The 25,631-nt window shown below is 68.2% G+C and overlaps 6 protein-coding genes across 6 annotated transcripts in view; 3 read left to right on the forward strand and 3 right to left on the reverse strand.

Annotated features, from left to right (window-relative positions):
- EMIHUDRAFT_464891 (hypothetical protein) overlaps positions 1–568 on the forward strand; it is a gene marked incomplete at its 5' end in the record, with an annotated part of 1,915 nt that extends 1,347 nt beyond the window's left edge. Inside the window, one exon of the mRNA XM_005764444.1 lies at positions 56–568. Coding sequence (XP_005764501.1) covers positions 56–499 — 444 coding nt within the window. The 3' untranslated portion in view covers positions 500–568. The remainder of the gene's footprint in view (positions 1–55) is intronic.
- Positions 569–1,291: 723 nt separating this feature from the next.
- Positions 1,292–10,342, forward strand: EMIHUDRAFT_464892 (hypothetical protein; the record flags this gene model as incomplete). The annotated part of the gene is made up of 11 exons (XM_005764445.1): positions 1,292–1,733; positions 3,136–3,260; positions 3,703–4,263; positions 4,632–4,866; positions 5,073–5,335; positions 5,453–5,869; positions 6,127–7,218; positions 7,301–7,909; positions 8,077–8,208; positions 8,310–9,176; positions 9,260–10,342. The coding sequence occupies 11 exons, from the start codon at positions 1,292–1,294 to the stop codon at positions 10,340–10,342; spliced, it is 5,826 nt and encodes a 1,941-aa protein (XP_005764502.1).
- Positions 10,343–11,373: 1,031 nt separating this feature from the next.
- On the reverse strand, positions 11,374–12,271 carry EMIHUDRAFT_213826 (hypothetical protein; the record flags this gene model as incomplete). Its single annotated transcript, XM_005764446.1, has 3 exons — positions 11,374–11,395; positions 11,629–11,798; positions 11,957–12,271. 3 exons carry the CDS (start codon positions 12,269–12,271, stop codon positions 11,374–11,376), a joined length of 507 nt encoding a protein of 168 aa, XP_005764503.1.
- Positions 12,272–13,243: 972 nt separating this feature from the next.
- Positions 13,244–14,142, forward strand: EMIHUDRAFT_357469 (hypothetical protein). Its single transcript, XM_005764447.1, has one exon. The coding sequence runs from the start codon at positions 13,253–13,255 to the stop codon at positions 13,910–13,912; it is 660 nt and encodes a 219-aa protein (XP_005764504.1). The 5' UTR covers positions 13,244–13,252; the 3' UTR covers positions 13,913–14,142.
- A 991-nt stretch (positions 14,143–15,133) lies between these two features.
- On the reverse strand, positions 15,134–16,147 carry EMIHUDRAFT_104358 (hypothetical protein; the record flags this gene model as incomplete). Its single annotated transcript, XM_005764448.1, has 1 exon — positions 15,134–16,147. One exon carries the CDS (start codon positions 16,145–16,147, stop codon positions 15,134–15,136), a length of 1,014 nt encoding a protein of 337 aa, XP_005764505.1.
- Positions 16,148–18,848: 2,701 nt separating this feature from the next.
- EMIHUDRAFT_213831 (hypothetical protein) lies at positions 18,849–21,140 on the reverse strand (the record flags this gene model as incomplete). The annotated part of the gene is made up of 7 exons (XM_005764449.1): positions 18,849–19,016; positions 19,348–19,378; positions 19,541–19,602; positions 19,814–19,851; positions 20,125–20,232; positions 20,314–20,642; positions 21,040–21,140. 7 exons carry the CDS (start codon positions 21,138–21,140, stop codon positions 18,849–18,851), a joined length of 837 nt encoding a protein of 278 aa, XP_005764506.1.
- Between the last annotated feature and the right edge of the window lie 4,491 nt (positions 21,141–25,631).

The raw sequence follows: 25,631 nt of genomic DNA on the forward strand, positions 1-25,631 counted from the left end.
CCCTGCCCCTCCCCCTCCCCCTCCCCCTCCCCCTCCCCCTCCCCCTCCCCCTCAGGCCATCCCTCCTCCGCAGCGGAGCGGCGGCGCGGCTCAAGCGCCCCCGGCGAGCAAGGCAGACGCGATGGCGGAGGTCGAGGCGATGATGAAGGCCTACACCAGCGCCGCGGGCGGCGCCGGCGCGGGCGGCGCCGGCGCCGGCGCCGGGAGGCAGCGCCAGGCGGGCGGCGCTGCGGACGCGGCGCTCGCGCCTCTGCAGCGGGCGCTGCAGTCGGCGCTCGCCGCGGCAAAGTCGAACTTGCGCAAGCCGAACCTCAACACCGCCCTCGCCGCCTCGGGCGCCGGCTGCCTCGCCCTGCGCGAGGTGCTCTCGCACGACCTGCTCGGCGCGAGGGAGGCGCTGCGAGGCGTCATCGGAGGGCCGCTGCCAGAGTTCCTCGGCCGCCTGCGCAACTTGGCGGGCGCGGCGATGCTCGCGGCGGCCTTCCTCAAGTTTGATTAGCCGTCGGCCGTGGCGGTGCGAGGCTAGTCATGCCGGGGAGGCCGGCGAGCCGTCGCTCACTCCTCACAGTGCCCACCGACTTCATAAGGGAAACTAGGACTTCACAAGGTTAGTCCTGTGGTCCCACCTCGCTGACGCTTCTCTCTTTGCAGTTGCCAGTTCTCTCGTGACTCGTCGCAAGTACGGCATGTGGTATAGTCGAGCTCGAGATCTACTGAATAACTACAGAAGAGCGTCACAGAAATCGCATCACATTCACAAAATCGGCTTGGCTCTCGCTCACACACAGCGTTTCGCACAGGTCTATCCCCTCAGTTGACAGGCACACGCAAGCGACCCGCTAGCGATTGGACCGCACCCGAGTGCCGAATCCGAGACGGTTCGGGTCTGGAGGAGCGGGCCTCACCCGTGAACTCAGGTCGTGCTCGGTGCGATGCGCCGCACGGAGACGGCCACTGATACTGTTCGCCTCGGGCGGCGCAGGTATCAATCTGCGGGTCAGGCAGGACGGATCGGTGGCGCTCGAAGCCTTGGGTGGCTTCGGCTCGTCGGTGGGCATCGTGACAGCGGTAGAGGGACGCGATGCGGCTCACGAGCGGAGCGCGAAGGGCGCGGCCTGGAAGGGGCGCCGCGGCCTGGAAGGGGCGCCGCGGCGTGGAGGGGCCGCAACCGTAAAATTTCTTTTTCAATGGATGTGGGTCTTCCAGGAGGAGGACTGCTGACAGGGTTTATGTTTTTGTCCGCGCTGCCCTTTTCTTTTCCTCGAGCGACCCGCTTGCTTCCGCGGCGGCGATGCAGGACGGCCTCGTCCGCAGGAGCATGGTGCGGAAGCCGTGGCGGTCGGCTGCCGCGGCGGAGAATGTATTGCGGCTCAAGCGCGGCCTTCGTGCCACAAAGATAGGGAGAGATGGGAAGTGGCGTGAAACGCTCTTCAGGATCGACGCAGATGAAGTCGAGCTGTCCTGGGACGGCCACAGCCTCGGAAAGCTGCTCGGCCTGCGAGGCGATCAGCGGCGCGTCAAGCTGTCCGAGATTCTCGACGTGCAGCTGGGTGTGAGAACGGACGGAGCCGACGACCCGGACGGAGTCGAGCTCGGGATGGTGCGCACGATCGGCTTCTCGCGCCGCGCCTCGCGGACGGGTCTCCTCGAGACGAGCGGACCCAGCCGCATCGACCTCAGCTCGCGCGGCTCGCAGAACGCAGGGTGGCTCTCGAGCCCGAGCGCGCGCGGCGGTGAGCACCTCAGCCTCCGGCTGACTCTTGTGGGAGGCCTACCGCCGCCGCCGTCGAGCGTCGGGCCGTCGGACGTCGAGCGGCCTCGCCTCGCCTCCATCCACCTCCCGCGCGAGACGCTCTCCCTCCGCTGCCCGGACGAAGAGACCCTCGCCCGGTTCGGCGGCGCGCTCCGCTGCCTCCTCGACGAGAGGAGAGCTGAGCCGGCACCGCTTGGGCCGTCGGCGCTCGCAGGCGCCTTCGGGGCGCCACTCGAGGAGGCGCGCCGCCTGCGCAGCGTTTCCCTTTCCTGCTGCGGCGCACAGTCACGCACACACGCACAGATACTCACGCACGCACGCACGCACGCACGCACGCACGCACGCACGCACGCACGCACGCACGCACGCACACAGTCGACACACTTGAAGCACGTGTAGCCCGCCGCCTCGGGATTAGAGGCTCCAAAGCACGGAGCCTTCTCTGCTCTCCGCCTCCTCAGGTTGCGCTTTCAGACTCGACGCTCGGAGGCGGCGGTGCAGCAGGCGGCGGTGCAGCAGGCGGCGGTGCAGCAGGCGGCGCTCCCCTCGTGCCGGCGGCGCTCGAGGCGCTCTGGGGCGCGCTGGTCGGCAGAGGCGATGGGCTGCGCACAGAAGGCGCCCTGCCCGCCCGCTCCTCTCCCGCCGCCCCGCCACTCTCAAAGGATGGACCCGCCCGAGCACGCCTCCCGCACCGCACAGCCCTCCTCCGCCCTCCCTCCGCTCGCCCTCCTCAGCCCGCCTCTCGGCCAGTCGCATCCCCGCGCCCCTGCGGTCGCATCCCCGCGCCCCTGTGGCGAGGCAGCTGTCCACACATCCGCCCGGCTGTGCGCAGGCATCTTCCGCGTCTCCGTCGCCGAGGACGAGCTGCAGGAGGCGGTGCAGCGCATGCAAGGCGGGCAGGGGGGGGAGGTGCTGCAGACGGCGAGCGCGCTCTGCCTCGCCTCCCTCATCAAGCGCTACCTGCGCGAGCTGCCCTCGCCGCTCTGGCGGCCGGTGCGGGAGAGGCTGGCGGCCGTCCTCGAGGCGGGAGGCGGCGAGGCGGCAGGCGGCGAGGCGGGAGGCGGCGAGGCGGCGGGAGGGCGCGAGGAGGGAGCGCCGCCGCCGGAGCCGAGCCGCTGCGAGAGGCTGCGCTCGCTCTTGCCGCTGCTCCCTCGCCGGTCGGCCGACCTGGTCGTGTGGGGCTGCGACGCGATGCTGGCGGTGGTGGAGCACGAGGAGCAGAACCGGATGAACAGCGTGGCGATCGCGTCGGTGATGGCGCCCGTGCTGATGCGCGGCCTGGCGCCGGAGGGCGGCGACGGCGAGATCGGCGCGAGGCCGGGCGACTGCGGCGTGTCCCATCTCCCGGCGGCCTCACGCCTCGCGCTGGTGGCCGCGTGTAGGCGACGTCGTGGCGCAGCTCTCTGCGGCGCAGGACGCGGTGCGGCTCTGCATCCTGCTGCTCGAGGCGCACTCGACCAGGCGGCTCGAGCACATGGTCGAGCGGAGGCACGCGGGCGGCGCAGCGGTGAGGCTCGCGGAGGATCCAGCGGCAGGGCCGTCTTTGGAGGATATAGATCCAGGGGGCATCGTCCACTCGGAGCACCGCGTCGCCTTTGCGACGGATCTATAGGTACAGCTGAGCTGGACTCTTTTTTCTCTTCCGAAACGTGATTTCTCTGCTGTTTCCGGAAAGAAGAAAACTTGGCACTTGGAGCACTTGGAGTGCAGTCATTAACCTCACATCCAGGGCCGGGGAGCTGAGAAGCGCACCCAGCGGGCCGGATGATCGCGGTATGGGTATCGGGTTGCGGGCAAGAGAGCCCTAGCCCTGGGAGGGTGCGCGTTCGCAGGGCAAGGGCCGTAAAGTAAACACGGGTCTCCGAGGGTTGGCTCTGCGCTTTGGGTTTCCCCTAGCTCTGCGGAACGCCCAGTGCTCAGTGCTGAGGTCTGTGAATGGATCGCAGTAGCCAGCATCGGGCCTGACCAAGCCCGCTTGCCCCCCGGGGGGGGGCGCCGCGGCGGCTGCTGCGGTCTGCGCCGTCGCTGCTTTGGCGCACTGCGTCCTGCGTGACGCCAGTGGTATCCACGCGGGCGCGGCTGGAGGCAACAGTTTCCCGAGGTACGGCTTTTGCGAATACCACCACTTCTGGCCGAGACTAGGGGCGCTCGGCGAGCTGATCGTCCAGTCGCACCTTCGTTTAGAGGCGCCCGAGCGTGCGTGGGAGAGATGGCTGGCGTCCAGCGCAGCAACGGCAGGCAGCATCCCGAGGTTCAACGGAACGTGGGCGGGCTTTCAGAAGCTTTGGGCGTGGCGCCAGTGCGCGCCTGGGCCGTGCGGTCCTCACGGCCGGCCATGCCCGCAGCGCTATGAGGGCTTCGAGTGCGGCGCGACGAGAGGCGACAGGTACTGCTGCGACGCGCAGGGCTGCTACCACGACGGGTGCGATAACGACGGCTGCTTCCCGATGTACGTGCCCTGCGTTACGGAGAGGTGCGGCAGGCCAGGGGAGTGCGCATGCGAGCTCTCGGTGTGGCGCTGGGACTGGTGGCGAAGAAGGGGTGCTGCGGAGCGGTCGCGGTAAGGCCGAGACCCTATCCCAGTGCAATTTAAAAAATGAACTCGGGGGCACAGGACGTGGCACAAACGGGGCACAAACGCCAGGCTACAACTCGTAAAGATACCCTCTACACGTATGTGTGTGTGCGGACGGATATGGCTAGACCAGAGCTAAAAGATCTAGATTCCAGATACATAGATTCTCAAACGCCAAAGAGACAGCCTGTTTCTCTTTCACTTTCTAGTTTCTTCAAGAAAGCCATAACGCGGCTGGTGCTCGTGGAAACTTTGGGTGGCATCGCACCGCCCACCAAGCAGTTCCTCCACGTGTTCGCCAAGGAGGCGGCGGGCAGCAACACGGACCGGACGGTGTACGGGGCGGCGTCGGCGAGCGCCTCCTCCTTCGTCGTCCACCACACGCAGCAGATCTCCATGGCGGCGGTGGCGGGCGACGCCGAGAACATCAACAAGCAGGCGCGCAATGAGCGTAAAGACTGGCTCAACTCCCCAAAGCGTGCCAACTGGGTCAACGACGTCAAGAACAAGCATGCGGCAGACGTCATCCTCGGCCCCAGTGGAGGGCGCCCGCGCCGCCTAGCTCTGCGGACGGGCCCCTCCACCCTTCACGTACGGATCATGTAATCCCCACACTCGGTTTTCTTGTTTTTATCCGCGTTCTCTTTCTTCTGTCCTGCAGCGAATTCTTTCTCGCCACACTGAGACTTGTGCCCAGGCGGCGTCGCGCCTTGTCGCTACACTCTCAGCTCGCTACACTCGCAGCTCCCACCGGCTGCAAGCCCTCTCGCATGGACTTCTTCGCGAAAGCTGCTGCCGATGCGCTCGAGCAGGCCAAGAAGTCCGCCAACGACGCCGCGGAGAAGGCGTCATCTTCTCTCGCCGCTCCCGTCTCACTTGGCTCGCTTGCAGAGGCGGCAGCTTCACGCATGGGCGAGCTCGAGGCCGTCATGGCCTCTACGCCAGGAGAGCTCGCGAAGCGGTCGGCGGAGCGGCTCGTTGCGGACGCCCGGAAGGAGGAGGCGCCGGTGACCCCAGCAGCGAGAGGCGCTAGGGCTGGCCGCGATCTGGAGCCGCTGGCCGAGGCCGTCGGGCGCCTCTGCGACGCGTGTGCCTCACAGCCGGCCACGGATGCCTCGCTCGAGGCTCTGGCGGCAGCAATCTCCGGCGCTGCCGCCGCAGCCTCCGCTGGCGCCGAGGATCGCAAGGCTCTCGGCGCAGAGGTGAGCCAGCTGCAGCTGGAGGTGCGCGGGCTCAACTCGAGGCTGCAGTCCGCCGAGGCGCAGGCGGCGCAGGCGGCGCAGGCGCTCTCGTCCTTGCGCGAGCACGCCGCCGAGCAGGCGGCACGAAGCAATGCCCAGGCGACGGATCGCGAGGCGGCGGCATGTAAGGCGGCGGCGGCTGCAAACGAGGCGGCGGCGGCTGCGCGGGAGGAGGCGGCAGCGGCGCGGGAGGAGGCCGACAACGCGCTCGCTCGCGCTGCCGCCGCGGAGGAGCTGGCTGAGGCTGGGACGAGCAACGCCGAGGCCGCGGCGAACGAGGCAGCGCGCGAGGCTGTAGCTGTGAACAGCGTCTCTTCACGCTTGTACCGTGAATAGGCTGCGGCGAACGAGGCGGCTCGCGAGGCGGCGCAGCGGCTCGAGGCGATGCAGGCGAGGTATAGCCGAGATGTGGCCGAGATGTGGCCGAGATGTAGCCGAGATGTAGCCGAGATGTAGCCGAGATGTAGCCGCGGCTCGAGGCGATGCAGGCCGGGCGACTTAGCGGGAGTCGTCAGACCGACCAAGCATGAGTGGTTGGTGAGTGGCTGACTCACTAGGCCGAGTGGGCGACGGAGCGCGAGTCGTTCGTCGCTTCGGCGGCGCGCGAGCGCGAGGCGTCGGGGCGGGAGGTGCAGCGCGCCAGGGAGGAGGCTGCGGCGGCGCGGGCGGAGGCGGAGGCGCGGCTCGGCGAGGCGGCGGAGCGAGCCGCCGCGCGGTACGCGTCCGCCGAGGCCGCCGCCGCAGAGGTGGAGTCGGCCCGCTCGGCGCAGCTGGAGGGGCTCGCCGGCCGGGTGGCCGAGGCGGAGGCGGCGGTGCAGGCGGCGACGGCCGAGCGGGACAGGGCGAGGGCGGAGGAGCGGTCGCTGCGAGACGCGGCCGCCGCGGCGGTGTCCGCGGCCGCCGCGAGCGATGCCGCTCGGGTGGCGGACGAGCGGGCGGCGTCTGTGCGCGTCGCCGAGCTGGCGGCGCTGCTCGAGGGGCGAGCCGCCGAGCTTGCGGCGGAGCGCGAGCGTGCGGACGCTGCCGAGGCGGCGGCGGCAGACGCGGCGGCGGCGAGATCCGCGGCCGAGGCGGCGACAGCGCAGGCCGCCGCCGCAGCCGCAGCCGCAGTGGGCGACGGCTCTGCGGTTGCTGCTGCGGTGGCCGAGGCGGAGGCGGCGGCGGCGGCGGCGAGGTCAGAGAGTGCCGAGCGGGTGTCAGAGAGTGCCGAGCGGGTGCGGCGAGCCGAGTCCGACGCGCGAGAGGCGCGGGCCAAGGCGGCCGAGTGTGCGCGCGAGGCCGTGGCGGCCGACGCTCGCGCTGGGGCGTCCGCGGCTGCCGCTGCCGAGTCGGCTGAAGCGGCCCGCGGCGAGATGGAGCGGCTGCGTTCCGCCGCCGAAGCTGCCGAGAACGCGTGCGCAGAGGCGCGCGCCGAGGCGGCCGCCGCCGTCTGCGAGCGGCGACGGGTCGAGGAGGCGGCGGCGCAGCAAGCGACAGCGGCGGCCGAGGCAGCGGCCGAGGCGGCGGCGGAGGCGGCGGCGGAGGCGGAGCGCGCCGCCGCCTTGCTCGCCGAGGCGCAGGCCGCCCAGCGGCAAGCCGTGTCGCAGAGCGCACGCCTCGAGGAGGACATGGCGGCCGCTGCCGCTTCGGCGGCGGCCGAGCTTTCCACTGTCAAGGCGAGGCGCCCCTCCCCGCCCCTTGAGAGCCTTCGCGAGAGAGCTGACGACACTCCCTCCACCGCCCCTCTCTTAGATGTCTTCCGATGCCGCAGCGGAGGCGCTCCTATCGAGGGCAGAGGCGGCCGAGGCGGAGGCCGAGGCGGAGCGCGCCGCCGCGGAGCGGCTCCGTGCTGTGCTCGCGGGGCAAGGGTGTGAGGCGGAGGCGGCGCGGTGTGAGCTGTCGAGTCGAGCTGCAGAGGCGGAGGCGGAGGCAGAGGCGGCCAAGGCCGCGTCCGAGGCGCTGCGCGAGGCGCTGCAGCAGGCGGAGGAGGGGAGGCGGCGGGCCGCGGCAGAGGTGGACTCGCTGGAGGGAAAGCTCGCGGCGAGCAGCGTGGAGCTGGCAGAGGCGCGCCGCGCGATGGACGACGGCGCGAGCGTCTCGACCGGCAAGGTTGCGCAGCTCGAGCTCCGCATACAGGCGAGTGAGCGCGAGTGGGCACGGGTGGAGGCCGAGCGGGCGCGGGTCAGCGGCGAGAGCGCGGAGCGGGAGCAGAGGCTGGCCGCGGTCGGAGCAGAGCTGCGCGAGGCGCGGGCTGCGGAGGCGGAGTGGGCGCGCGTCGACTCCGAGCGTGCCGAGATGGCGCAGAGGCTCGCCGACGATATGCGGGACGCGCGGGCGGCGGAGGCAGCGGCGCGCGAGATGGTGCGTTCCCACGAGGCGAAGCTGCAGGCGGCGGAGGCGAAGCTGCAGGCGGCGGAGGCGCAGCTCTGCGACGCGAACGCGGCGCAGCGCGCGTCCACCGAGGCGCTCCAGCAGGAGATGCTAATTAATTAACATTAGTTAATTATCAGCCATTACTTAATTCTCAGGCTCTCCAGCAGGAGATGCGCGACCGGATGGCGCGAGCGGCCGAGGCGGCCGAGGCGGCGGCGGCGGCGGCGGCGGCAGCGGCCACCAGCGTCGCAGCTGCACCGGCGCGCGAGGAGGCTGCGAGCCGCGGAGTCTCTGCACCTCCGCGCGGCGCCGAGGCGCGCGCGCAAGGGTTGCCGGCGCGCCCCGGAAGCCCGGCCCCTCCCTCAGCGGTGCTGGGGGAAGTGTCTAGGCGGAGCTGCTCGAGGCGGCTCAGCGCGAGGCGGTGGCGCTGAGCCGTCGGCTCGCCGAGGCGGAGGGGGGCTTGGCGGCGGAGCAGGCGCGGGCCGCCGGCTTGCAGCGCGAGCTGCAGGCTGCTCGCGAGGCGGCAGCCGCGGTGACGGCGGCCACCGAGTCGCGGCTCGCCCAGGCGGGTGCCGTCTCCGCCGAGCAGGCGGCGGAGGCTGCGGCGGAGCGGCGCGAGGCGGCGACGCTGCGGGACGTGCTGCAGCAGGAGCGGCGCCGGCACGCCGCCGAGGCGGAGGCCCTTCGCAAGGAGGCGGCGCCCGGCGGCGGCAGTTTGCGCCAGGTGGGCGTCTTGACCGAGGCGCTCGAGGCGTGCGCCCGCGAGCGCACCCAAGCTATCGCCGCGGCCGAGGCGCGGGCACGCGTCCAGACGCGCACGCTCAGCGGGGCGCTGCAAGAGGCGGACAGGTCGCTCGCCGCCGCGGCGGCGGAGGCGGCGGCCCTGCAGGCGTCGGTCGACGCGCAGCTGCGGGAGCAGGCTGCAGCGCTGCGGAGGGAGGCGGCTGAGGCCAAGCAGCGCGCGACGGCGCTCCTCGTCGCCAAGGAGGCCGATCTCCAGCGCCTCACCACCGCACCGCGCGCGGCGGGCCCGGCCAGTGGGGTTGCGCCGTCGGCTGCGGCGGCGGCCGCGCTGCGAAAGGCCGAGCGCGCGGCGGAGGCGTCGAAGAAGCAGTCGGCGCGCCTCCGGGCCGAGCGGGACGAGTGGCACTTGCGATGCGTCGAGCTGCACCACTCGCTCCGCGTCGCCACTGGCGGCGCCGAGCTGGACGGGGCTTCGGGCAAGTCGGCCGACGCGGCCGAGCGGATCGTCGAGGTCGCCAAGCAGCAGGCGGCGCGCGAGAAGAGCTGAGTGGCCCTCCGGTCGCGTCTCGGAACCTTCTCGGAACCTTTCTGTAGGCGGCGCGCGACGAGGAGCTGATGGCGTCGCGAGTGCACGTCGGCGAGCTGCAGGAGGCGCTCGTGGAGGCGCGCTCGTTGCACACCGCGCTGCGAGAGCGGTGCGCCGAGCAGGAGCGGCAGGCGGAGCGGGAGAGGCTCGCCGGCGGCGCCGCCGGCAGCGGCAAGGACTCTGGCGCGCAGCTCGAGTACCTCAAGAACATCGTGCTCAAGCTCTTCACCATGGAGGACGGGCGTGAGGCGCTGCTGCCCGTCATCGCCACCTTCCTGCAGTTCTCGCCCGCCGAGGTGAAGCGGGTCCGACTCGCCCTCGAGGCGCAGCGGCTGCGGCCGGCGGACGACGGGTGGCTCTTTGGGCGGCTGGGCGAGAGCTGGCTCTTTGGCAGCGAGGAGGAGGCGCACCGACTCGCGCGGCCTGCGCGGCCGCAGAGGTCGGCCGCGCAGGCCTCGGGCGCTGCTGCGGTCAACGGCGCCGCCGACGGGTGGCCAGAGGAGCTCGAGAGGAGCCGGCAGCGGCAGCAGCGGCTGCGCGAGCTGCTGTTTGCGTCGCACGAGCACCTGTCGCGCTACCAGCGAGAGGAGGCTGCGCAGCAGGCATACGCGCTCGCGCTCACCACGGCGCTGCGCGACGCCGGCATCGAGCCGCCCGAGCCGCCCGGGCCGGAGGCGGAGGACGAGGACGGGGACGGCGATTCGGACGACCCGGACGGCGACGATGGCGTCTCGGAGGGCGAGGCTGATGAGCCGGGCGCTCGCGCCGCGCCGCCAGAGGCGCCCGCCCCTGCCCCTGCGCAGCGGCGGGCCGTCGCGGCGAGAGGCAACAAGGGCGGCGGCGCTAGGACGTCATTCCGCGATGACGACTTGCGAGCCGCGGAGAGCAGCCTCGAGGCGGAGCTCGAGGCGGACGAGCAGGCCCGAACCGAGCTCGAGGTGGCCATCCGCGCCGCGTCCGCCGGCGCCGGTCGCGAGGGCGTGAAGCGGCTGGAGCAGGCGGTGGCGGCGATGCGCTCGCGCGGTCTCGACGGCAACAACGAGAAGAGGATGGGAGACGCGGCCGCGCTGCTGCGGCGGGCGAGGTCGTGAGTGGTGGGGGGGAGGGAGAGATCGAGTACGGCTTTGTTACGGTGTACGTGTGTCAAAATCGCTGTTTGATCGCGCATTAACTTAATGCGCGCGATCAAACAGGAATCAGGATTATCACGCCCATCAAAGGCATCGCATTCTTTCCGTTTCACAGTAGCTACACAGATCAATTCAGATCTCTCACACGCGCGCGCGCAGTAGCTACTCCGCAGTAGGGGCATGCTTCGAAGGCGCGCGCCGCGCGCATGTTTCACGCGTTTGCTGTATGACGCCACCCGTTCACAGAGAATGAACCGCGGTGTCAACAAAAATTCACCTTTGGCGCGCGCGCTCTCACACGGCACGCACAGGATACACAACAGGCTGTGTCAACACTCGTGGCTCGCAGTCAGCTAGTGCGAACCGTCTCTGTCAGTGGCATGGTCAGTGGTCGGCTCGACACCACCTACCCGTGTACAAAAAGGTGCTCGGCGTGCCACCTTCCGCCGGCGCTCGCCTTTCAAGTGAAGAACAGTCAGGCTCAGGTAGGTAGGTAGGTAGAAAGGTGAAGAACAGCCAGGCTCGGACTGGACACCAACGCGGTATGGGTGGACGCGAGACAGATGATGACGACACGCACGAGCGACACACAGACACAAACAGGCTCACAAGACACACAGCCAGCGGGCTGCCACACACCCTGAGTTGGCGTACACATAAGTGTGCACACAAACCTAGAAACCTCACCCCACCTGTGCATGCTTTTGATTGAGAACAAGAGCGGATTCGGCATCGGGCATCGCAAGCCGAGGCGAAGGACGCGTCGGCCAACAACAACTTGTCCTGACGCGCAATCGCCTCGGCTCCCTTGGCTGACACGCTCGGCGTGCCACCTTGAAGGCCCCCGCACGGGGGGTCCCGGCCGACGTCATGATCGTCCGGACGCGGCCCTCCGTACACGGAAACAGGATACTGAAGGCATTCCCGAACTCAAAACAGGATACTGAGGGCAGATATGAGCTCAGCTCAGTGAGATTTAGCTGCACATACCCTTAGTATCCAGAATAGTCCAGTCTGAAAAAAGTCGGTCCGACCGCGCGGAGCCGTCTGGCTGTCTACAGAGCCCCCGCGGCGCGCGGGGCCTGGTCCTCTCGCGGCGGCGAGGAGGGAGCGAGCGCCGTGATCAGCGTCAATCCTGTGTGTGAGGGGGGGGGGGGGGGAGACACTTATGCTCGTAGGTCAGGGAGGTGTAGATGGCCGGGATCAACCACCTGCACTCGGATGAGCCGCAGCCTAATCTCCGCCACATCGCTGCAGCAGGCAGCAGCTTGCCAAAGGAGCCGCCGGTCGTCGACTTACCGTTGACCTCGGCGATGAAGTCGCCCACGCAAAGACCGGCGGTGTCGCCAGCGCCTCCCTCGACCACGTTGGTAATTTGGTGGTTGTTGGGGTCGACAGAGATTCCAAGCGTCCCGCCCTTGCGTTCAGGGCGCGCTTCTTCGCGCCAGAGGAGCCGCCAGCCTCGTCGTCGGCGGTACTCCGCGCCCGCTTGCGGTGGGGAGCAGAGTCCGCGGCCGGCGTGATCAGTTTAAGCGCCTCGTCAAACTTCCAGCCGGCCTGTTGATCGCGTGGCACGTAGACTCCTTCGTCGGAGGGGAGGTTGAGGTCGAGGAGGCCGAGCACCGACTCCATGTGGTATGGGGCGGAATCGTCGACGTTGTACTTGAAGGTGTAGACGCCGTCCGCGCCTGACTTGGCGTAGAAGTTGCAGTGGATCTTATAGTTGACTGCCTTAGCCTCGTCGAACGGCACGGGGAGATAGGTCCGCACGTAGCTCCCCCTCTTGCCGCCCGACTTGCAGAGCATCTGCTGCACGCGTCCGCACCACCAGTCGAACCTACCCGCGCTGTCGTACGTTGCTATCACAACGTTCGTGCTGATCTCGAGCATTGGTGTTGCACTTGTGAGCGGCGACTCCGTCGGCTAGTCGGCGGCGGGCGCCGCGGACGCGGCGGTGTCAGAAGCGGCGGGTCCGGGTCCGGGGCCGGTGGCAGCGGCGCCGGGCGCAAGGCCGGCGGGGCCGGTGGCAGCGACGCCGGGCGCAAGGCTGGCTGCGGCAGGCGCGGGGGGGAGGGCGGCAGAGGCGCGGTCGCGGTCGAGATCGAGCTTGGCCTGCTTGGCAGCGGCCGTGATCTTCTCTAGGCGCGACGTCGGTAGCTGCTTGCCGGCACCTATGCGTGATGCCAGCAGAAAGGACGCTGATTCATGCTCAAATGCGACACCGGGTATCTTCGAAACAGCTGCCGCTGGCATCCGCCGTGGACTAAAAACTGCGATCTCAGTGCCCCAGCACGCAAAATTTTCTCTGCGGGGCTACCGCCCCGCACCCCGCCCGGGATGAATTCACACCTCTCAACGGTTGTTCACACTTGGAAAACTCATCGGATTTGGGCCACTTGCCTGGGCGACCCCGGACCCCTGGCGGACGATCATGACGTCGGCCGGGACCCCCCGTGCGGGGGCCTTCGCCACCTTCCGCCGGCGCTCGCCTTTCAGGTGAAGAACAGTCGGTCGGTCGGCTCCTAACTATCTCGCTGCATATAGTAGCGATGAGCTCACTAGCTAGAGCTCACACTAGCTAGAGGCCGTCATCGCATTCGCCCTGGGACCCAGCGCTGACTTCTGACTGTCTGCGGTCTATCCCTTTCTCGACTGTCTGAGCTTGTGCGTCTTGGGACCGTGGTTGTGTTTTTGTGTGAAGAACAGTCAGGCTCACGTGAGTGAGTGAGTGAGTGTGCACACACACACACACACACTCAAACTCACCAGATCGCCGCGAAAATAAAAAAGCCAACAAGCTCATCATGCTCGCTTTCCGCTGCCCGGCCGCTGCGCCCTCGAAGTGGTCGCACCTGAGGGTGGCGCACCTGCATGGACCTGCTCGACGCAGCTGACGAGTGGAGCCTACTCCTGAGTTTCTCACAGGCTCTAGCCACCGCTGCCATTGCCATTGTCGGCGCACTTCACACCGCTGCGCAGCGCCGCGAGCAGGCGTTGGCGCAGCGGCGCAGCCTCATCCGCGAGGCGAGCGGCGAGGCGGACTTGTGCTTTGCTCAGGACTTCTTTGTGTGCCGAATGTATCGCGACAGTGATGGCGTCCACGTGCTTCAAGAGGGCGACTTTGCTTCCATCCTCAACGCAAAGGTCCTCTTCCCGCCGACGGCGTGGCACCGCGCAGCCCGCTCCAAACTCATGATTTTCCTCGAGTCGATCCGCCCGAGTGCGCACTTGCTTGGAGGTGGTGGTCCGGTCGACTGCCTCGCCGGGCCGTACGACCCGTGCGTGGCGAGGATCCGCCTGGCGATGCAAGCGATGGCGACATTCTGGTCGCCGCAGCCGCCGCTCAAGTCACCCTGCACCGACGCGCACCGCAATTTCATACGTGACAGCTACGGTGGCGGAGAAGAATGGGAGCTAGTCCTTGCGATGCTGCACCATATTCGGCTGAGCGGGCGCCTCGACCACGCTGACGCGCCGCCGGTGCGGGCACAAGGCGGCGCGGCTGCGGGCGGCGCAACCACGATGGTGTGAGCAGCGGTGACCGGCGAGAGAGAGACGACAGCAGGTTGTAGGCTAGGACCCGACGGGATCGGGGGTGCGGATGGAGGAGATCTTTCTCGAGCCCAGGACCGCGAGGCTCTGAGACGTCTGCGAGTAGAGACGTGTCTGCGCGAGAGTAGTGAGTACCCTACGGCTGTGTCGTGTGTGAGTGTGTGAGTCCTTTTTCGTTTTTTTAGTTTTTATCGTATTAGTCAGTCCTCCTGTTATTGTCCCCAGGCGCAGTTATTGTTATGGTGTTATGGCTCTCTGGGCATAGCAGCCCCATAACATGTTATGGGTGTTATGGGTGTTATGGGCCCGGGCCCATAACAGCCATACCCATAACATGTTATGGGCTGCTATGGGAGGGCCGTCCCGGGTCCACGGTGTTATGGCCCGAGAGGCCACGCCGGACTGCTCGCCGCTGGAATTTTCGCTTCGCGCGCTGCCGCGCGCGCGCGCGCGAGGTAGGTTCGGCATCGATCGCCAAATATTTTCTCTTTTGCCCAAGTTAAATTCAATAACATCAACCTGCCTCCTGAGGCTGAGCGATGGCTTCAGATTGCTCAATCAAGACCACCGGCCCTCCCCCCCCCCCCACGCAATTTGCTTCCCGTTTCTAACTCGTACTCGCTCTGCAGCTCTGCACGCTTCCCTCCATTTTTAACTTGTATGTCTTTCTATGTCTTTCCCGCAATTTAACTCACGTCCTTTTTCTTTCCTTTTTCCACTCATGTCTCGAGGTTTCTAAAAAGTGGAAGCTGGCTGCTCCCGCTTTTAGTAGTTAAAGCTCCGTGCGCGCCAGTCCCGTGCCAGTGTCGTGCGAGGGGCACTTGGAGTACTTGGAGTGCTATGAGGTGTTATGAGGTGTTATGAGTGCTGTGAGGTGTTATGAGGTGTTATGAGGTGTTATGGTAGGGTGGGCATAACAGCCATAACAGCGATGGGGAGGTTTATGAGGTGTTATGAGGTGTTATGGGGTGTTATGAGCAGCCAGCCATAACAGCCATAACACCTGTTATGGCCGCTCCCATAACCTTGAGTGGGGACAACTGTTAGTAAAACAGACTCTGTATATTGTCTCCGGGCCGCTTACATCTTACGCGTGGCACAACCCTCTCTTGCCTTCTCGCAGTCGCATCGCTCGCTCTCCTGTGTGTCTCTTCGAATGATACCGGTCCGCGCGCCCCGCGCCGGCGAGTAATTTCAGCCTCACTGCTCCGCGCTGCCCGTGTCGTCCTGCGCTTCAGCGGCATCGACCCCGGGGTCGCACGCGGTCGGCACGAACTTTGCCTCCAGGTAGCTGATGCAGCGCTCGGCGTAGTACCCTGGCGGCTCCGTCGACTTGTTCCTCTCGAGCGTCTTGATACACCTCGCGACTGTCTTGGCGCAAGTCCAGTTCTGCAGCCAGTCGATGAAACCGAGGTAAAGCAGCTGCACCTCGCCGTCCGCGGCGCACGCCAGCGGCTGGGTATGCCGGTCGGTTGTGCGCTGCAGCGCCAGCGCGATGGCCGTGCGAGAGGCGGGCAGCCGCTTGACGCCGAGGATGAGCGAGTAGTCCATCAGCCCTCGCGCCGCGAGCCACTCGCAGTCGTACCGCACGGCGCGCATGACCCACTGCTTCTGCTGCGCCGTCACCCGAAACTTGACCGTACTCGCGTGCTGCTTCCCGTTCCAGTATTCGATTCGCTCCGGCGACCAGAAACACTTGCCGCCCCACAGGCAGACGTTCCAGATGCGCTTGTGCACCTCTTGCACCCGCCGCCCGTCGAGCGTGAGCGTCTTGTCGTCGGCGGACCCTTTGAGGTCGTAGGACTCGAAGGCACTGGCCAGCTCGCTCCGCACCGCCTTCTCCTCTCCCTCGCTCAGCTCCAGCGCTGCAAGGGCGTCTGGAGGCAGCCAGTTGTTCATCGCCGCGTAGTTGCGGTGCGTCTCCGGGTCCTGAAAGTGAGCAAAAAAGCGACACAGGAGGCTCTGGCTCGGCTGGCTCGGATCGTCACCGATGATGTGCAGCCTGTATTTCCCCGCCAGGCCGAGCAGCACGCTGTGGTCCGTTGCGTTGAGTTCCTTCACGATGCACGCGCGGTCCGCGGTGAACCCCATCAGCTGCCCGCCCTTGCCGCCCCCCTCCGACATCCCGCCGAAATCAAACTTGGCGAGAAAGTCCGGAGGGACCCCGAATGCGCTCCGGATTGCGGCGAACTCACCCTCATTGTAGCAGTGCATGGTCCTGCCGCCAATCAGGAGTGGCTCCACACTCGACTCACCCATCTCGGACTTGTCATCGGGGGCTGTCCGCTCGCTCTTCTCCGACCGTCGCTTGCGAGTCTTGTCGGGCCGCGCGGGGCTCAGCGCCGGCGCCTCCGGACCGGAATCGGCGGTGCCCATGCCCGACACCACGAACGATTTGGACTGTTCCCAGATCGGGGTGAAACATGGCGGCCGTCCCCTGAAAACAGATGTGCGTACCGGCCCGTCGTCGCTCCTGCTTCTCGAGTTTTAGGTATATTGTTGGCAAATCAAGACACAGAGCTCACACAGTCTCGAGTGGTATACTGGACTCTAGCGCACCAGTAAAGAGAAGGAAATAAAACTGTGTTGAAACCCGACTGTTGAAACAAATTTTTTTTCGTGTCCTGGTCGCCATTCCCGCCGCCGCCGCGGTCTCCGCCTCGTCCAGCGCCGCGATCTCCGCCTCGTCCAGCGCCGACTGGCTGCCGGCCGGAGAGGGCTGTGCACACGTTGTTGTGCGGTACGTTGGCACCGACGCGGCGTTGGCGGGCACCGTGCTGCGCCTGTGCAAGCAGCGTCGCCGCACCAGCCCGGACGCGCCGTGGGCGGCGCTCGAGGCGGAGGTGTGGGCCGGAGTGGATGGCATGACTGTCCCCGGCGCCGGCGGGTCGTGCTGCATGGCCGACGACTCCGCCGCGGTGCTCGCGCACCAGTCACTCGTCCTCTCGCCACACCTACCGCCAGGAACGATCGCGCCCGGCGCGGCGCTCGTCGCGGTGCCGCCAAGTCTCGCGCGAGACGTCCTCGGCGCCTCGCTTCGTGGGCGGGCGGGAGAGGCGCTGCCGGCGCACGGGCTCCTGCTTCCCGACTACCTCCACCCGCCGCCGCCAGTCGCGGCCGCGCCAGGCCGGCGCTTCCGCACCGTGAGCGTCGAGGTCAAGCCCAAGCGGGGCTGCTGGCGGCGGCCGCACTTGTCGCCGCTCCTCGAGTCTGCGGCGCGGCGAGCGCACCCGCGCGACGAGGGCGCGGACCCCGAGGGGCTTGGCACGCCGCTGTACTGGATGCGAGAGGCGGCTCGTTCGTCGCTGCCGCTCCCCGCCGCCGGCCCCGAAGCTGGCGGCTGGTACGACCCGCGACCCTTCTTCCACGGAGGCCGCAAGGGCGCGGCCGGCGCGGCGAGCCGTACACCTCTCTCTCCAGCAGCATCGAGACCTCGGGAGGCCCGCCGGGTAGGCGCGGCGGCCATGGCGGCGAAGCTGCTCGCGTCGCACTGCCGCGAGCGGAAGCGGGGCCAAGGCCGCCGCGAGCGAGGCGGCGGGCTGGCTGCACGAGGTGTCCGTGACGCGTCCGGGACATTTCCCCAAGGCCGCCACGCGAGGCTGTGGGTGGGCGGCGCCCCTTCGGCCGACGCAGAGGCGGCCTTGCTCCACCTCGGCGGGAGGCGAGGCGGGTAGCTGGAGGCGGGTAGCTGGAGGCGGGTAGCTGGAGGCGGGTAGCTGGAGGCGGGTAGCTGGAGGCGGGTAGCTGGAGGCGGGGCGCGTGGCGGGGAGAGGGAGGACTCTGCTCCACGACGCCCCCGCACGCCTCTCCTCCCTCCTCCACAGCCGCCTCCTCCGCCTCGGCCTCAGGGGCGCCGGAGCGAACGGCGAGGAGGGCGGCGGCGAGGCGGGCGGCGGCGAGGCGGGCGGCGAGGCGGCCGCAGAGGCGACGCAGAGGCTCGCGAAGGGGCCCGACCCCTGACCCCCGGCAGTGACCCGCGCCCACCGCCACCTCTGCCCCAGGCGCTGGCCGGCTTGGTCGGCGAGGCGCTGGCCGCGTCGCGCGTCGTCGAGGGCCTCGTCGCGGCGCAGCAGGCGCGGGCGGGTAGCGGTGGCGGGCAGGCGAGGCGGTGGCACCACCCCACCGCCGCCCCGCGGGAGACCTGTCTCGGCTACTCCCGGCTACTCTCGGCTACTCCCGGCTACTCCCGGCTACTCCCGGCTACTCCCGGCTACTCTCCCGCAGGAGGACTGTCTTGGCGCCGCGGGCGCGCTGGCGGTGCTGCGAGGCCAGTGCGAGCTGCCTCTCTCTGCCGAGGAGGAGGAGGAGCTCGCGCCGGCAGAGCCGCGCCCGGGCGAGCCGCGTCTGGGCGAGCTGCGCCGCCCCGAGGCGTGCTCGCTGCTGCGCCGCTACCTGCTCGCGGCGAGCGCCTCAGACGTCAGCCTGATGGTCACCCTCGCAGCAGAGACCCTCGCAGCAGAGGCGCCCGGCGGAGAGGTGGCCGACTCTGCAGCGCCCTCCGCCGCCCCCTCCCCGGTGTGGGCCGGCGCGAGCGGCTGGCTCCGCCTCGAGGCGGGGCTGTATGCGCGCGTCGCCCTCTTTGACGCCGACCACAAGCCGCTCGGCAAGGTGCTCGAGCACGCGCGGCGTGACGTGGCGGCGGCGCGAGCGTGGCTGGAGCTGGTGGGAAGACTGGGAGCTAGACTGACCGTCTGAAAAACTATACTGAAAAAACTGACGCACGAGATTGAGAGGCGCGAGACGCTCTGCATGCTGTGAATAAGTTGAGTCAAGCGCTAGCCGCTACAGCCTACACGGTTAATTGTGACACCTCACCTGCGTTCTCGGTTCTGAGCGTGAGCCGGTCCGGTCTCGCCCACTCGCCGTCGAGAGATGGCGTCGGCTCTCGGAGACGTCTGAGGTCGCTCTACGCGTGTCACCGTGTTCCATTCGGCCTCCCCCTCCGGCTCTCGCATCGACCGCCTCTCAGCACCCGCAGCTGACCGCTGAAGCGGCCGATGTCATCGAGCAGCGCCCACGTGCCGGCGGCGCAGTCGGGCGCCGCGGGGGTGGGCGAGAGGCCGGCGTGGAAAAAGGCGCCCTCCTGGCAGAGCCCGTACCGCCCGCCCGCCACGCGGCGGCGCGCGCCGGCGGCGGAGGCGACGGCGGCGAGCTCTGCCCGCGTGGCCTCCTCCGCCTCCGGGTAGGGCGACTCGACAGCGCGCAGCTCGCCTGCTCGCCAGACGTACGAGACTAACCCCAGCCCTGGCCCTGGCCCTAGCCCAAGCCCTAGCCCTAGCCCCTTGCCCTAAGCCCTAATCCTAGCCCTGGCCCCAACCCCAACCCTATCTCCAACCCCAACCCCAACCCCAACCCCAGCCCTAGCCCTAGCCGCTTGCCCAGCCCCTGGCCCCTGGCTCGCCTGCTCGCCAGACGTACGAGACGCCGAGCGAGTGCGGGCAGCACCTCCACGGCGAGGAGGCGAGGTCCCACCTGGCGGAGGGGGAGGGGGGGGGGGGGAGGAGGGGAGGAGGGGTGAGGAGGTCCCACCCGGCAGGGCGAGGCGCGGACGCGTCGCGGACGTGTCGTGGGACGGGGGTTCGGCGAGGAGGGCGGGAGGGCGCCCACCGGAGGCAGACGCGGTCCTTTGAGCGGTAAAAGCCGTCGGGGTCGCGCTGGATCCACTCCACCTGTGGGCCCAGGGGGGCGAGGGGCTCGAGGGGCTCGAGGGGGTCGGGTCCCCGGGGGCCAGAGGCCGGTGCGAGGCTCGGGGCGACCCCTCGCCTGCTCGCGCCAGCGGGACCGGTTGGGGAGCAGCAGCGGCGGTCGGCCGTCCTTGGAGTAGGGGGGGGCGGAGCATCGGAGGATGCGGCCCTCGTGCCAGTAGTGGTCAAAGGGGACCCACGTGAGCCACTGCGCCTTGTAGTCCATCTGGGCGCCTAGGCTCGGCCAATCTGAAGTGTGTCTAGGAGTGTCCATCTGGGCTGTCTCAGAGGTGTCTCGGAGGTGTCTCGGAGGTGTCTCGGAAGTGTCTCGGAAGTGTCTCGGAAGAGTCTAGGCAGGGCCGCCCATGTGGAAGTGGATGGTGAGGTCCTTCTTCTTGCGGAGCGTCTCTCGCAGGAAGGTGCGCTCCTCCCACCCAGACTGCCCGTCGCCCGTCGACTGCGGCGGAGGGCGGGGCGGCAGTGGTGGGGGCGTGAGGCGGGGCCTACCTCGGACCCCTCCCGGAGATGGCGCCTTGAAGCCGAGCGCGAGGTGGTTGTCGTCGACGCGGTAGAGCTCTCGCGTCTCGGCCGAGTTTCGGAAGATAGTGAGCTGGCCTGCGGGCGGGGGAAGGGGGCGGCGTGCTGGGGCGGGACACCCCTCGACTCGGCCCCCTCTCCTCCGTCTCCGCGACCCACCCGCCCAGGCGAAGCCGAGCGTGGCGCCCGCAAAGGTGACCGCGTCGCTCGCCCAGAGCGCCTCCTCTCCGACGACGGCGGCGAGGTCGCCGAGGAGGATGTCCCAGTCGACCCAGCCCCAGTGCGTGTACCCTCCCAGCAGGTCGTCGAACACGTGCCCGTAGAACGGCTTCAGGTCCGACAGGCCCTTGCCACTCGAGAGCTTTGCGCTCGCCTGCGCCTCGCCCGCGCCGAGCTTGGCCACGAACCGGCGCCGCAGCTGCTCGAGGGGGACGTGCTCGTACCGCACGTGCGAGTCGTCCACCGCCTCGCCCGCGCCGGCCGCGTGCCTACGGGCCAGGGATCGGGGCGGGGTGTGGGTGGGCGGTGCGACCCGCCGGCCGGCTTCTGCTCTCGGCCGCGCGCCGGCCGGCGGTGTGGACGGCGATGAGGGTGAAGCGAGGCGCGTTGCGCGCGTAGGTGGCGACCAGGTAGGGCCACCACGGCGGGAAGCGGTCGACGATGAGCATGAGCAGGCCGACGCGCAGCGGCGGGCGCGCAGAGGCGGCGGCAGCGCGAGCGGCGGCGGCGGGAGTGGCGGCGGTGGCGGCGGTGGCGGCGGTGGCGGCGGCCGGAGCGGCTCTGGAGGGAGCTGGGCCGCCGCCGCCGCCGCCGCCGCCCGGAGCGGGCTGGCGCTGCAGCGGAGGCTGCGGCTCACGGTGAGGAGGCGGCGGCGGCGCCGGCCACGTCGAGCGCATGACGACGAGCAGCGCGGTGAGGGCGAGGGCGAAGATGGTCGCCCGGCGGAGCGAGGGAGCCCGGCCGCCGCGCGGCGGAGTGGCGGGCATTCGCTCGCGACACTGTGAGAAAAAGAATTTTACCATTTGGGACGCATTCAAAACTCTAACACAACGCACTCTCTCACGTAACAAGGGACATTCTACAGAGATGCAGGGAGGAGCTCAGCCTCGGGAGGAGCTCAGGCGCTTAAGTGATCTGTGATCTGTGAGGGTCCGCCCGCAGGCGCATTTTGTATACCGACCGAGGCGGTGCCCGGTGCCGAACCTGTCGGACCTTAAGACAGCGTTGTAGATCCCTGGGCGAGGGTGGTGGAGAGGGCGGTCCGGCGGCGGAGCAACCACCTCCTCCCGGCGTGCCGGGAGGCAGGATGTCATCCCCCGTGATCCAGACCGCCCCGTTGGAGGTAGGCCGCTCGTCTAGCCAATCAGCCTTAAGCGAGCGGCCTGGCCGTTTTGGAATGGCCCAAGACCGGTCCCCGTCGGGAGGGACTCTGGAAGAGGAGAGCAACCAGGTGCCCGGGGGCGTCCCGCCCACATCCGGATGACCTCTCCTCCTTCGACCAGCCGTCCCCGTGGTGGTCACGCGGCCTCTGGCTGGAACGGGATCTACCTCGCAAGCGAGTCACCCGGGCCGGCGCGCGTCTTCCGGGAGAGGGGCGGGGCCTCAATGACCTAGTTGCCCGGCCGGGCGTTCGGACTCTTCCCCGTGCGGGGCCTCGGCGTCCTAGTAAGAAAGCGCCAAGAGACTGCCCTTTTTGATGCTGTGCCCGAGTACAATGGATTGAAGCGGCCGAAGCACCACTTCCTGTCCCACCTCGCGACTGACATATGGCGCTATGGACCGCCCCGCGGCTACTGGTGCTTTGGCTTCGAGGGCTTCAACAAGGTGTCTGATCAAACTGGGCGCGGAGCGGTCGAACTTTAAGAACGAGACGGTGAGCATAATGCAGTCTGGTCTATGCGCTCCGCGTGCGCTCTGCAGTCATAGGAGAGAGCTGCTAGAAAGCTGCATGAGGGGAAGGCGCATGCTGCTGCTCGCCAAGAAGCTGCTCGCCGAGTCTGAGATGGCGCTCCGGCGACACCGGGGAGGCGCCCAACCCCTCACACCCGCGTATCGCCCCCTCGGCCCTGTATACACCCGAGCCGGCGACGAAGGCGATGTAGTACGGGCCGACACCCGCTCCCGCCACCCGTCTCGCAGCTCCATCCCGTTTGGCGCCGCCGAGTAGCTGCTCGCCGAGTCCGAGATGGCGCTCCGGCGACACCGGGGAGGCGCCCAACCCCTCACACCCGCGTATCGCCCCCTCGGCCCTGTATACACCCGAGCCCTTAGACGCCACCGCCACCGCCACCGCCACCGCCGCCGCCACCGCCACCGCCCTCGACGCTGCCGCCCTCGACGCTGCCGCCGCTGCCGCTGTCGCCGCCACGCTCGCTGGCCATCCAGCTCGCCGCCGCGCCGCCGTTGACGGATCGACTCCACAGATGTGACCCTCTCGCCGTTACCGTCGCCGCCACGCCCTCGCCGCCACCGCCGCCACCCTCGCGACGCCACCGCCGCCACCGCCGCCATTGCTTCCGCCGTCGCCGCCTTGCCGTCGCCCTCGCTGCCGCCGCCCTCGCCGTCGCCGGACGCCGCCCTCCCCGCCGCCGCGGCCCGAGATGCGCTGAGATGGCCCGAGATGGCCCGAGATGGCCCGAGATGAGCCGAGATCAGCCGAGATCAGCCGAGATACGCCGAGATACGCCGAGATGCGTTGTGCGTCAATCTGCCGCGAGCCGTTTCGCTGCTGGCCTTCCCTCTGCTTTACGAGGTCGAGGAGCTCGTAACAGGGCTCGTAATTGGCAGGCGCAGGAGCGCACTTTTGATTCGTGTTTTCGTGTCTGTGTGTTTGCTTTAGGATAGGGTTTGCAGAGCGTCTCCTTTTCTTTAAACCCGCATTTTGCTGCGCCGGGTCGTATCCAGGCTCGTTACAAGGCTGGTTTACCAACTTCGAGCTCGTAGGTCCTACGATAGGGTGCCCACAGGACCCAAAAGAAAATAGCTTTCCGACTCAAAAAGGGACGCACGAGGCAAATCTGATGTTGGCCAGTTCCAATAGGAGCGAGGCCTCTTCCGTTGGGGGACCGAGTTCATAGGAAACGAGGGTTTCCCATTGTGTCCCGCTCCAGCGCGAGCGTGACACTGCACTTGGCGCCGAGCGCCCGCGGCTCAGACCTTGTGCAGGCCACCCCTCATTGGGCACGCCGGTCTGGACCGATGCGGGCGCTCGGTGTGGAGCAAGCAAGACCCCCCCCCCCCCCATCGGCGCGCGCTCGCCATTCCAACGGCCGCCAGGAGCACCAAGAGGACTCCTCATGGCTGTGCCCAAGTGGGCTTCGACCGGCCTCGGCTGGGGGGGCGCGGGTTGTCCCGGCTGCGGACGCCTCCTGCAGCCCCCTGGGATGGGGACAGCACCCAAAAACTGCCCCCGGCGGCATACAGCACTGCCAGCCAGCCTCTTCCTCCTCCTCAAGGGCTGTACTATAGGCCATATTGCGCCGCCTCCTACTGGCAGCCGGGCGGGCGCGCGCCGCGGGCGCCTCGGCGCGCGCACGGCTCGCAAAGTTCGAACGAGTACTGCCGCCCGGCCGCCTCAAGGCTGCCGGGCGGCAGTACTCGCCTCGCAAGCAAGGCGCGCACCGGCTGATCTGGGGCTGCTGCGCCGGCGGCCGCTGCGCTGGCCGCTGCTGCGCCGGCTGGCGGGCGGTACGGCCGCCGGCGGCCGCTGCACCCGCGCCTTCCCTCGCGGGCGCGGTCCAACGAGTACTGCCGCCCGGCCGCCTCAAGGCTGCCGGACGGCAGTACTCGCCTCGCAATGCGCGCACCGGCTGCTCTGGCTGCTGCGCCGGCGGCCGCTGCGTTGGCCGCTGCTGCGCTGGCCGGCAAGCGGTACGACCGCCGGCGGCCGCTGCACCCGCGCCTTCCCTCGCGGGCGCCGTCGCGCCGCGCGCGCCCAACTGTGCTGGCACACGGCACGCGTCGTCACTCAGCCGCGGAGAACAGGCGGTGCAGCGCGCGAAGCGCGCGCGATCTCGTACTTTCAAGGCTGGATCCGGCCATACCTTTGAGAATCCCTAGCGTCCCTCCCTCACAATCTCAATTTCTCGACTGGCCAACAGCATCACGACGTGCTGCGATAGGGGGTTGCCCATTTCTTTTTCCCTTTCTTTTTGCTGTGAGAGAGAGTTGTTTTGTTTAAATTCTTTTTTTGGGCCCTGTGGGCACCGTGTGAGTGAGTATTCTTGATACGAAACCACGACGACACACACCAGTCGACTCGCATCGGTTGCCTCCATGAACGGCGGAGCTATTCTCGCGCCCACACCACACCTGGCTCCAACGTGGACACGCCCATAGCTGGGGACACTACTAGGTCACGCATGGCATCACAGAAGTTTTATCTCTGGGCCCCGAAAGGCATCTCTAGCAGTGTCGTTACACATGCCCCCTCCCCTCCTGGGCGCATGCGCCTCACGTCTCGCCAGAGCATAAGCCCTTGGCGTGTGGACACACACACACACACACTGTGGGCACCCTACCTACGAGGTCGGTCCTACGAGCTCGAGGGCCCGTAACGAGCCCCGTTACCATGCTCGTAGTTTTGCTGTGTACCGTCGAGCAAGGCATCGCCTCCGTCAAGACCTTCGTCTTCGAGCGTGATGCCGCGCCTCGCACGGCCGGCGCCCTTCGGGCCAGCGCGCGAGACGCCTCCGCCGGCCTCGACTGCGTCCGACCGGACGAGCTCTGCCGCCTCCGCCGTAGCCGAGCGATCGGCCAGCGCCTCTGCCGCCAGCGCCGTCGCCGTCAGCTGTACCGTTGAGCTCTCTGGGCCGGCGCGGGGGGCCCAGAGGGTGTCCATGCGGGGGGGAGATGGGGTCCCATGGCCCGCCGCAGGCGCCGATTTTTTGGAGTTTTTTTCTTTTTTCGCGATTTTTTACTTGTTTTCATGGGAATTCGGCGAACTCCGAACTTGCGGCCATGCTATCACGCCTTGCGACAGCCTGTCGGCGCTGCTGACCGTGCCATGATGCACAATTGATCACCTGCATAGCTCGCGGCCTTAGTATTAAGCATTCAGTGACGACCTGATCGTACGGCCAGTAGGAAGGTGTCCTTCCAGCTGCGTGCACGCTTCTGGCGCAATGCGCGTCACCTCGGATGGGCTGCTGGCACTCTCGAGGCTATGCCTACACAGCCTCGCGCGCATGGGCAGTCAAGAGGGACCACGCACCTTCTCAGGACAGCGCCGGTGCCTCTCTCTTGGACCGGCAAACTTGGTGGTCTCGTGTCACCAATGTGGGACCAGTGCGGCATCGCGCCATCGACAGCTCTGAACTGCGCCTCACCACTGACCGGGAAGGCCGCCAAGTGGGCCAGCACAGGTCGCACATTGTGGCAGCAGTCAGCAGTGCATGGCTGATAGCTAGAGCAGCAGCGTCAGGGTCGCAGGGTCGGATCGTGTCAAGCCTCTCGCCCGGCCGGCCGCGTGCAGACGT

Source organism: Emiliania huxleyi (genome assembly GCF_000372725.1).
Source record: "Emiliania huxleyi CCMP1516 unplaced genomic scaffold EMIHUscaffold_59, whole genome shotgun sequence".
Taxonomy (NCBI): domain Eukaryota; phylum Haptophyta; order Isochrysidales; family Noelaerhabdaceae; genus Emiliania; species Emiliania huxleyi.

Excerpts from the sequence above, each read along its gene's own strand:
- EMIHUDRAFT_357469 (XM_005764447.1), top strand. The coding sequence starts at position 13,253 with ATGGACCTGCTCGACGCAGCTGACGAGTGGAGCCTACTCCTGAGTTTC.